This window comes from Ruditapes philippinarum, unplaced genomic scaffold, assembly GCF_026571515.1.
Source record: "Ruditapes philippinarum isolate M1 unplaced genomic scaffold, ASM2657151v2 ctg998_1_1_1_1, whole genome shotgun sequence".
NCBI classification, from domain to species: Eukaryota; Metazoa; Mollusca; class Bivalvia; order Venerida; family Veneridae; genus Ruditapes; species Ruditapes philippinarum.
Genome location: NW_026851652.1, coordinates 248,197 through 260,671, shown reverse-complemented (window position 1 = coordinate 260,671; position 12,475 = coordinate 248,197). Strand labels below are relative to the sequence as shown.

General features: G+C 33.4%; 1 protein-coding gene across 1 annotated transcript in view; it reads left to right on the top strand.

Moving 5' to 3' along the window:
- Nucleotides 1-12,475, top strand: part of LOC132734652 (leucine-rich repeat and IQ domain-containing protein 1-like) — a 61,575-nt gene that overhangs the window by 15,047 nt on the left and 34,053 nt on the right. Inside the window, exons 10-14 of the mRNA XM_060721476.1 lie at nucleotides 233-373; nucleotides 3,363-3,480; nucleotides 4,148-4,363; nucleotides 5,814-6,331; nucleotides 7,290-7,388. Of these exons, the coding sequence (XP_060577459.1) occupies nucleotides 233-373; nucleotides 3,363-3,480; nucleotides 4,148-4,363; nucleotides 5,814-6,331; nucleotides 7,290-7,388 (1,092 nt within the window). The remainder of the gene's footprint in view (nucleotides 1-232; nucleotides 374-3,362; nucleotides 3,481-4,147; nucleotides 4,364-5,813; nucleotides 6,332-7,289; nucleotides 7,389-12,475) is intronic.

Below are 12,475 nucleotides of genomic sequence, written 5' to 3'. Positions count from 1 at the left end.
TAAAGGCATTTTAAGTATTCCAAAAATGGATATCTCTAGATTTGATATTGATAAATTTATAACATCAAGAACTAACCTGAAAAGTTTAAAAGTATATGTATATTTTACAACAGCCATATCAATATAACCCTAGAGGAGAAATCAAAGTGACATCATCTGCTGTGATAATGCATGCCTATGGAATCATTGTGCTTGAATAATGGTTTAAAGCCAATTTGTCTGTTACTTTAAGGGTTAGGAAAGAAGCCCAGCCATTGTTGACCGAGAGGAGGGAAATAAGAAAGAAAGAGAAAGAAGAACAAAGAATAAAAGAGGTAGAAATTGAGATTGAGAGAAGAAAAGAAGAACAGCTTGAAAAGGAGGAGCAAGAAAGGTTTAAGCTATAAGTTATTTAGTTTGAGATGTATATTTTGAATATTGAATTGTTTGGTGATATAGAATGATTCAACATTATATAAACACTAAATGGTTAATCCCACTTAGGGTGATAGAACAAAATGTTCATCCATGACCAGATAATGCAAGGCATTCACTTGTCCAGGGTGAATATTTCTTTCTTTCACACTTAGTGAGATGTAAGGGATGATTATTTCTTTCTTTCACACTAAGTGAGATATAGGGGGTGACTATTTCTTTCTTTCACACTTAGTGAGATGTAAGGGATGATTATTTCTTTCTTCCACACTTAGTGAGATGTAGGGTGTGATTATTTCTTTCTTTCACACTGAGTGAGTAAGGCATGATTATTTCTTTCTTTCACACTTAGTGAGATGTAGGGGATGATTATTTCTTTCTTTCACACTTAGTGAGATGTAGGGCACGATTATTTCTTTCTTTCACACTTAGTGAGATGTAAGGGATGATTATTTCTTTCTTTCACACTTAGTGAGATGTAGGGCATGATTATTTCTTTCTTTCACACTTAGTGAGATGTAGGGGGTGATTATTTCTTTCTTTCACACTGAGTGAGTAAGGCATGATTATTTCTTTCTTTCACACTTAGTGAGATGTAGGGGATGATTATTTCTTTCTTTCACACTTAGTGAGATGTAGGGCACGATTATTTCTTTCTTTCACACTTAGTGAGATGTAGGGGGTGATTATTTCTTTCTTTCACACTGAGTGAGTTAGGCATGATTATTTCTTTCTTTCACACTTAGTGAGATGTAGGGGATGATTATTTCTTTCTTTCACACTTAGTGAGATGTAGGGCACGATTATTTCTTTCTTTCACACTTAGTGAGATGTAGTGGGTGATTATTTCTTTCTTTCACACTTAGTGAGATGTAAGAGATGAATATTTCTTTCTTTCACACTTAGTGAGATGTAGGGGATGATTATTTCTTTCTTTCACACTTAGTGAGATGTAAGAGATGAATATTTCTTTCTTTCACACTTAGTGAGATGTAGGGGATGATTATTTCTTTCTTTCACACTTAGTGAGATGTAGGGGATGATTATTTCTTTCTTTCACACTTAGTGAGATGTAGGGGGTGATTATTTCTTTCTTTCACACTTAGTGAGATGTAAGGGATGATTATTTCTTTCTTTCACACTTAGTGAGTTAGGCATGATTATTTCTTTCTTTCACACTTAGTGAGATGTAGGGGATGATTATTTCTTTCTTTCACACTTAGTGAGATGTAGGGCACGATTATTTCTTTCTTTCACACTTAGTGAGATGTAGGGGGTGATTATTTCTTTCTTTCACACTGAGTGAGTTAGGCATGATTATTTCTTTCTTTCACACTTAGTGAGATGTAGGGGATGATTATTTCTTTCTTTTACACTTAGTGAGATGTAGGGCATGATTATTTCTTTCTTTCACACTTAGTGAGATGTAGGGGGTGATTATTTCTTTCTTTCACACTTAGTGAGATGATAGAGATGAATATTTCTTTCTTTCACACTTAGTGAGATGTAGGGGATGATTATTTCTTTCTTTCACACTTAGTGAGATGTAAGAGATGAATAATTCTTTCTTTCACACTTAGTGAGATGTAGGGGATGATTATTTCTTTCTTTCACACTTAGTGAGATGTAGGGGATGATTATTTCTTTCTTTCACACTTAGTGAGATGTAGGGGGTGATTATTTCTTTCTTTCACACTTAGTGAGATGTAAGGGATGATTATTTCTTTCTTTCACACTTAGTGAGATGTAGGGTGTGATTATTTCTTTCTTTCACACTAAGTGAGATGTAAGGGGGTGATTATTTCTTTCTTTCACACTTAGTGAGTTAGGCATGATTATTTCTTTCTTTCATACTTAGTGAGATGTAGGGGGTGATTATATCTTTTTTTCACACTTATATAGGGCATGATTATTTCTTTCTTTCACACTTAGTGAGATGTAGGGCATGATTATTTCTTTCTTTCACACTTAGTGAGATGTAGGGGATGATTATTTCTTTCTTTCATACTTAGTGAGATGTAGGGGATGATTATTTCTTTCTTTCACACTTAGTGAGATGTATAATTAATATAATGTTGCATTCTTTATAGGGAGGAAGCCATTTGACACCTGCATTAATTATATAGTTCTTATTAAGTGTTAGCATGTACATAACATAAGTTATTAAAGAGTTTCATGGAAAAGTTTCCATGAATCCTGGAATACTTCCACAAGACCTAGAATGTCCCCATTTGACCTCCTCTATCCTAAAGAATGTTTGAGTTACTTAATCAAAGTTCTATAAAGTACTGATGGATGGGGATGTACAAATTTTGAAAAAATTTTCATTTTTCTTTTACTTTGCATTCAATACAATAACTGGAGAAAAAGGTCTAAACAAAGGCATTTAATAAAATTCCTTTATCCTACAATCTATCTATGAAATGGCATTCAAGATAAAAAATCTTATTTATTTTTGAAATTTTGATGGTGTGATTCACAGAAATAGCATTGAAATATATTGTTATGTATATGTACGAATATTGTAGCTCTTGGCCTATGCAGTTGGAATGAATGGCATAAGAAGGCAATACCGCCTTTCAAAAACTTCACTGAAATCAGGCAAAATGTTTTTATTTGATTAATTGAAGTTTTTTCTTACAGGACACTTACAGCTTTGATTGTCTGTTCAGGTTTTTAAGAACTTGTTCTGTAGACTTTTATTCGAATTTTAGTTATCAAAAACGTCTGTCAAAAAATAGTAGAACAACTCCAGCAGTACCACATGACCTTATTTTGAAGCAGACGAAATTGTTGGTGTTAGGAAATTAAAAAAATTGAAAAATGACAGATTGGTAATTTTAGTCATTTAGTGACTTTGTTCAATGAAAATACTCTTTCAAGTATACAATGGTGTGTAAAGCTTTATTTTCCATATTTTTGCTGAAATATTTTGGTGAAATTTGTAGAAAGAGACAAGAGGAGGAAAAGCGACAGAAAGAAGAACTTAAAAGACAAAAAGAAGAAGAGAAAAAAAGACTGGAAGAAGAAAAAAGGAGAAAGAAAGAAGAAGAAGACAGAATAAAGGTAAAGGAAAATATGTAATTTTTAAATTTTGATACAATTTCAATTTGAGAGTTGCTAGTGGCATTTTTAAATTTCATTACAAATACCACAATTGAATGCAGACAAAGAAAGAAAGAAGACTTCTCAGCCAAGTTGGTTTGTTGCTATTTAACCCATTACCTCATATATAAGTCTTTTAACGCCTTTTTCACCCCAGCCCCCCCCCCCTTTTGAGGCCTGAAATGATGCAAAAGAATGCCCTAGCTATTTTAGCCCCAAAACACTTATGTCATTTTGAGAAATGTTGTTAAAAAAGACCTCAGGTCGATCTTAAGGTAACATGTAACCAATGCTAAATAGCCTTTGACTATCTCAATCCATTGAGAAGTTGCAGCACTTTGAAATCAGTTTTGATGGAAAAATCCATGCAAAATAGTGATTTTTGGCAATTTTGAGATGTCCCCATTGTTGCCAGGGTAACAGGAAATCTACGAATGAGCATGCCGTTACAAAGGCAATGGTCCAGTCAACATTTGTGCCAAGTTTAATCAGTATTGAGGCATTTTTGATAGTTTCATAGCAGTTTGAACTTGTAACAGGAGGCTTTTCAATGAAAATAGACATTTAGTAATGCAGTAATGGGTTAAAGAAAACTGCAACAATGTAAACTTTTTGTTTTCCTTTCCAGCAAGAAGAGAAGAAAAGAAAGGAAGAAGAAAAGCAAAGGAAAAAAGAGGAAGAGAAAAGAAGAAAGGAAGAAGAGAAAAGAAAAAAAGAGGAAGAAGAGCAAAGAAAGAAAGAAGAAAAAAGGCAGAAAGAAGAAGAAGAAAAGAAAAGAAAGGAGGAAGAAAAACGACTGAAAGAAGAAGAGAAAATACGAAAAGTAGAAGAAAAAAGAATAAAGGTTTTTGTTATATTTATATGTATTGATCATATCATATTAAAACAGTATATTGCTGATAAATATCTTGTATACCCCACCACATACAACAAATCTCTTAAAGAAGTTTAGTACTGTAAATTCTGCTCAGGGAACCAGTGCATTTATATATTGTTATATCTGGATTTTGTTATATAAGAGAGGCAACCAATTTGAAAACAAGTTAGGGCCCTGGCAAAACACATAACAATATTCTGAGGACCGCTAATTTTATATATTGTTATAACGGGATAGTTTTATATTTGAAAGGCACCCGTTTGAAAAAACAAGAGTCAGAACCAAGGTAACAGCTTTGTTAAAAATGGTATATTGTTATAAATGGAGTTTACTGTACATATGATTCGAAAACTTTTTACATAATAATAGCTTGGCCGGTGACTTGTTTATGTCACTAGCTTGCTCTGCCCCCTAATATCAACAAGGAGAGCATAGGATTAGTCATGCAGGGGACGCTGGTTTTGTCCGAAGGTGAAATTTCTCCGTGACATTTGAGCTGCGTCACGACAAAACCAACATAGTGCGTTTGTGACCAGTATGGATCCAGACCAGCCTGTGCATCCACACAGTCTGATCAGGATCCATGCTGTTCGCTTTCATATTCTCTACTTGTAAAAGGGTTGGTAGGTAAGCGAACGGCATGGATCCTGATCTGACTGTGCGGATGCCCAGGCTGATCATGATCCATGCTGGTCGCCAACGCACTGTTGGTTTTGTCGTGACGTGGCTCATTTGTTCTCGAACATTAAGTCTAATGGTTGGTCACTTGTCAGTCAAAACTGATTCAGAAATAAGATTAGTAGTTGGTCACTTGCAGAGAATTGGTTATTACTGGTGTATTATCCACCAGGAAAGCCGGTTAGGTGGATCCTCCGATCAGATATGACCCAATATATGTTTTGAAATCAGTGTTAAAACTAGAAAAGCAAACACTACATTACAAATCGTACACTGTTAGCAGTTCATTTCCAACTATTGTTATACTGAGTCATTGATGGACGGTTTCAAATTCAAAATGGGCAAGTTTATTGTACAAATTCAGTGGTGGAAAGTATAGAAGTATAGAATATTATACTGTTTCCTTTCAAGAAGGTCCTAAATTTTTTCTACAATTTTGTAATAACTTTGACAGATTAACTGTTATAGATTAAATACATTGGATACAGTTTTTACTATAGAATAAATACATTGGATACAGTTTTTACTATAGAATAAATACATTGGATACAGTTTTTACTATAGATTAAATACATTGGATACAGTTTTTACTTTAGATTAAATACATTGGATACAGTTTTTACTATAGATTAAATACATTGGATACAGTTTTTACTATAGATTAAATACATTTGATACAGTTTTTACTTTAGATTAAATACATTGGGTACAGTTTTTGATTTGCATTTTGTTTATCCAGGAAGAAGAAAAGAAGAAGGAAAAAGAAAGACAGTTGGAAGAAGAGAGGAGAAAGAAAGAAGAGGAAATTAAACTAAAGGAAGAGATGGCTCACAAAACAACTGATGAAAATAGTGAAAAGACACTGAAAGAAAATGAAAAGGTCAATTCTAAACTTTTTATAGGAAAAGATCAAATGCCAATGAATGTTTTTGAACAGTCTAACAATTTATCAGAAAATAATGTTGAAAACATTGAGCCAGAAGCTACCGTTGAAAAAGCAAGAAATTTAGTAGAAAATGGTGACACAGATAGTGGTTCAGAAGTTAAAGCTGTTGAAATTGATAAAACCCTGACAGAAGGTACAAATGTTAAAGGCAAACCTGAGGTGGACAGTGGTAAAAGTATTGAAAAAACTATGGATAAAGGTGCTGAAAATAACAATGTTATTAAAAGACCGAAAACTCCAAGAAGCGCTCGAACTCCAAGAACGCCAAGACCTCCCACGGCAAGAAAAGACAAGAAAGAATCCAAGAGCAAGTAAGCATTCAATGTTTCCATGGTCATAAATGTTCATTAACTTGATTTATCACATACCCATGACGCTTTTGCGACATTGTAAAAATGGTATTGCCGCTTTTGCGACTTTGTAAAAATGGTATTGCATGGTTGTGCATATATTTTGACGTGACGTCATTTGCGTTATACAATAATAGCGTTAAGACGCGCTAAATGTTAGTGTTATACTATAGGCGTGTCAATGAAAAAATGTTACTTTTTCACTTTAAAAGGTTTATTTTGGGTATGTAATAAATAGAATAATATATTTGTGTAAGTTTAATACATGTACTAAGTTTATTGAACTCATTTAATAAAACTATGTTATGCTCGCTCGAGGCTTGCAAAATATGATTTTATTCAACTTGTTCAATATTAATTTTAGTTCAGTATTAAACTTACACTCATTCAATATCCCTTATTTATTAACCTTTTTTCACTATGCAAATTTTTTTTTAACTTAACTAAATTACGATTTGTTGCTTACTCTACTATCTCAAGCATTGGCATGATTGTTACGGAATTATTCCAAATGGAAAATTGCTTGAACCTTTTCCATTCAAGAATATAATAACATTTCGGGAGACATGTTGTTTTTGCCTTCGCTGTCTGTCCGTCCTTGCTGTTTATTTGATAGCTTTAGTTGTTTTAGAGACAAATCTCAGTTGGAATATATTTAATTGGTTTAAAGAATTATTTTAGTTCAATTGTGTAGGAAGCTATTAGCTTATAGACACACTTGATTCCGTTCCTGCATGAGTGTAAAGTTACTTGCTCAAGGAAACAACAACTTGCCCCTGATGGGGTTTGAACTCATGCGACTAGCGATCATTAGATTACTAGTCCCACGCGTTAACCACTCGGGCATGCCGCCATATGTACAAATATATTTAATTGTTATTGACATATTTTTTGCAAGAGCTTTCTTTATGTTTCACAGAGAAGAGATGGTAGAGCAGAGAGACATTAAGGCAGATATTTTACCTGATCACCTCGAAAGTTTACGTCTTAAATTCATCAAGGAATGTATTCCATGGAGGTGAGTGATTTTAGTAAATATAGTAAAACTTCTGTGAGTCGATCTGTGATTAGTCCATATTCTTGATGTGTCGAAATAAACTAAAAGTCCTGATTTTTCCCGCCTATATATACCTTATAAAAACCTAGTCGAATTTTTAAGTCCTGAATTCATCAATGTGTCAAAAAATTTTCTTGGTCATTATAGAATAAATTGATAACAATTAACTGTAAAAAAGTTAAATTTCTTTGATTATTTTGACACATTCCATCTTGAGACATTTTCACTCCTTTTCTGGCCCAAAGATGATTTTCTAATGAACTTGTGTGACATGTGTTAGTTAAACAGATGTGTGTTCTAACAGCCTATATATGAGCCGTGACATGACATTTCCAACATTTCAAATGACGTAATCATAGAAACAAGACGTCAAAGTTGACGCCAATTTTCCAATCAGCACTTAGCAGTTTTCACTGAAAAATTAATCTGATCTATCATTTTTCAGACATTTGGCAGAATAAGTTTTAAATCATTGTAATTTCTGTAGTTATTAACATGTCAATTGCATACTGATAATACGGTCAGTGAACAGAACATGTTAAACATTGAAAGATATATGATAGCATCCGTAGCAAGTTCAAACAATAATATACATGTACGTTTTAATATCTCTTTGTATAAAGATATACAACGCATCACAGTCATGTACTCTTGGTTCGTTTTTTGGCCCATTCATTTTTGCCTATTCATTCGATTTAACACCCGCCGACATAGATTTACACCATTTCAGCATATTTCATGAAGTTTCTGAAGTGCACATATTTTGAACTTTACTGTTCTACCATACATTTTGCTATACAACAAATAATGAATAATTGCGATGACGATTTGATCAGATAGGCTTTTGTATTCTGCTTTTATGGTGAAACCTGTTTATTTTAATTTAACGTTGTTGTAATCTTTATAGTAATGATATTGGTAAGTGATAATCAAAAACTGAGATATTGTATAAAAAAACGTGCTACCTCTCTAACCCAAAGCCCACTGAGCTACTGTTTTAGATATTACTGTTGCTTAACGATAGGATATTAAGCGTATATTTTATTTTGTCAATATTTTGCATTGTTATTTGAGATTAATAATATCTGTCATATGTTAGGGTTCAGATCAGAATATCCATCCCCAGGGACGGGTTCCCGAGGGATGGATATTCCGATCCAAACCACAAACATATGTCATATATTCTTTCTTGCAAGTTTTACCATATTCCACCATATTTTAAATTCTTTACCTTTTTTTCCATGGAAATTTATGTCATTGCAACCGTAACTACTTCATTCATTATACGGCAAAATTACATCATCCTAAGTATGCCATTGTTTAGCATGCAACTTATCTGGCACCCCCATGACAGATGAAATTTCCGGCATGAGTAAAATTAATGGAAACACCAGTCTGATATGCAAGAAATACTCTGTCAAATTGTTATAAATGAAAGTCTGGGTTTTTATTTAGTGATATAAAACCGATATTATTCAGAGAATATCACTCATAGTGTTGTTAAGATAGCTTTGCCAATTTTTTTTGTGGCTTACGTATTAATTCATAACTCCTTAAATTTCCTTATAAATGTATTGTGTATCTTATTCATTTAAAGTATTTTCTCGCTTCAAAGACAATTACTGCACTAAAGTAATATTTTTTTCCCCACCGCAATGATGATGTTATTCCGCAGTTAAACTCTTTTTTTTAGCTCGACTATTCACAGAATAATCGAGCTAATGCAGTCACCCATTTGTCGGCATTCGGCATCCCTGTTTAATTTTTTGTGTGTAAGCTGGTATCTCCATAACAACTGAAGGGAAAGGATTGAAACTTCAGACACTTGTTCTCTGTGTTTATCTAACATGATTGGCCATAGTTTGATAACTCTGATTTGCTTTTTCACATAATTATGTCTATTCTACTAAAAAATTCCTGGTAAAGGTTTTGCGTGCAAGCTGGTATCTATAACTTTTGAAGGGAATGGATTGAAACTTCACACACTTGTGCTCTGTTATTATCTAACATGATTGGCACAAGTCCCATAACTCTGACTTGCTTTTTGCATAATTATATCCCTTTTTCGACTTAGAAATTCTTGGTTAAGTTTTTGCTTGTAAGCTGGTATCTCCATTACTACTGAAGAGTTTTTGCCTTTTTTGTGACAACGTTATGCATTCATAATTAAATCAAGCATTGATCAAACATTTTAATTACAAGCTTTGTACCTTTTCAAACAATTTTATGTATTCATAAAGGTAAGCATTATTATACTCAATGAAGCATCCTTGTGACAAGTTTTTGAATAGTCGAGGGTCGCTGTCCTCTGACAGCTCTTGTTTATATAACAACTGTGTTATAAACTTGTTCAAGTAACCTTCAACCTCTGACAGTCACTCCCTCAATCTTATTTTAAGTACCATAAGAAAGAGAATTTCAAGGAAATTTATGAGTTGACAAATCTAATTTCATCTATTTAAACAACACTCGACATATTGTCCTTGCTACAGGGAACACTTTCAGGCCTTACTTACTTCAAACAATCATCACATTTATTCTTTTAATTGTTATTTTATTTCCAGTGTCAAGATGTTTTCCAAGTATAATCTCTTTATCCATATACATGTATATAGAAACATGTAGGGAGTGAAATACATTATATAAATCAGAATAAACATTTTAATGTAAGTAGAAAAAGGAAGATATTACATCATGTGGGTAGCATTGTTTAAATATAACGGACACTAAATAATAAGAGTATATAATTACGAGACAGTTGCTCTGTTTAGTGGATGTGTGTGTATGACACTTTAAGTTCTTGAAATCCCGTCCTGCTTTATATAAAATTAATGGAAAAAATAAACCGAAACTGAAACGCCTTGTTTTATAATACATGTAATTGTTGCTGTTAAACTTGTTCATTGAAAAAGCCAGTTTTGGTCACAAGTGGCTCTGAGAAGTTGTTGAAAGTAGCGGGAAATGGAAGATAATTAGGTAAAATGAAGAAAAATTGAAAGATTCTGACTATTAATGGGCAAATTTCAGTAAAAGTAAAATTGCAGCTATGTGTTGAATGACCCCCATAAGGGAAAGAAATCATTAACCCTTTACCTCATATATATGCGAAACAACGCACTTTCGATACCCCCCCCCCCCTTTTTTAGGCCTGAAATAGTGAAAAAATGTCCTATTTGGGCCCCAAACACATGTTTTCGTTTGAAAAATGTTGCTAAAAAAAGTGAGCACTTTTTCAACGCCGCTCCCCCATCCAAAAGATACATCAGGGGGTTGCCAGAAGGGGGATGTGCCCCCTTCTGTTTGGGGGGTTTGAAGGGGGGGCGGAGTCCTCGCCAAGAAAATTTTGGACTTGTGAGAGGCTTAAAATGACCCAAGGTCGATCATAAGGTAACGTGTAACCAACACTGAAAAGCCTTTGACTCCCTCTCAATCCCTTGAGAAGTTGCAGCACTTTGAAATAAATTTTGATGGAAAAAATCGAGGCAAAATAGTGATTTTTGGCAATTTTGAGATGTCCCCTCGTTGCCATGGTAACAGGAAATTTAAGACTGAACATGTCATTACAAAGGCAATAGTCCAGTCAACATTTGTGCCAAGTTTGATTAGTATTTAAGCATTTTTCATAGTTTCATAGCAGTTTGAACTTGTAAGAGGAGGCTTTTCAGTGAAAATGGCCATTTTTCACAATATGCTCATGGGGGAAAGGGTTAAATGTAATGTCATGATTTCTTTTAAATTTCATCATTAAACAAAAATGTTATGATATCCTTAAAGCAGCATGCCTCAAGATCCATGTTTATTTTAATAACAATTTGGAAAATATATTTAAAGCATCACGCCTCCAGATTCATGATAATTTTCATGAAAATTTGAAAATGTATTTAACAGTATAATATGGTAAAGTATAATTAAAAGAATGCAGTTTACACATTATCAATGGCACTTACAACCCATGTAAATTACTATAAAGAGGTCAAAATAGCCCTTACTGTGTTAGTTACATAGTAGAAATATAGTTATAAATACTGAAAAAAAAAGGTCATTAATCACACATAACATGTAAATTATTACTAGAATTTTGAATCTTTATACGTTTCCCAAAAGCTTGTACATTTTTCTCAGGTTTGATTTTATCGAAATATTTTTTAAGTCATCTGGAGGCGTGCTGCTTTAAAAGTAAAATATTGTGAAGTGAACAAAGGAAGTAATTTATCATGTCATTCCATTGATTTCTGTTGATAAAGTGCATGACTGATAAATTTAGCTTTATCAGTCACCCTTAGCTTTATCAGACTCCTCATCAATGTATATATTGAAATAATTTGAGCCCCGTCACAACAAAACCAACAATTATTAGACCGTTTGCGACCAGCATGGATCCAGATCAGCCTGCACATCTGCGCAGTCTGATCAGGATCCATGCTGTTCCCTTACAACTCTATAACAAATAGAGAAACTGATAGCGAACAGCATGGATCCTGATCAGACTGCGCGGATGCGCAGGCTGGTCTGGATCCATGCTGGTCCCAAACCCATTATGTTGGTTTTGTCGTGACGCTGCTCATTTAATTATGAGATTATTTTTACCTCAAACTAGCCTGAAATTTTGGGACTATTTTTTAAAGATTCCTGACAGGTTTTTGATTAATTTGACATTTAAAGAAACAAACACATACTTAAATTGAAAACATGATAAATAGAATACCAAACAAGAGTCTACTGTATTTGTACATTCATATTCATTCATTTACGAATTTTGTTTTCCTACCCTGTTTAAAATATAATGAACATACCCTGCCTTTTAAATTTGGAACATTTTTATTGTTTGATATGTCTATACTATATCAGTTTTGTTTAAGTTTGACAGGTTATCAAGGCAAGTTTAATTTACAGTATTTTGTGAAATCTATTATATAAAATGCAGATCCAATAAAATAATACTGGGGTGGCTTAGTAAAACACAGGACTTTTAAAAAACTTTATGAAATTTTTCCTTGAATATGAAAATAGCCACATTTTGGATTCGAACTTACAACAGTGAGTTGCAT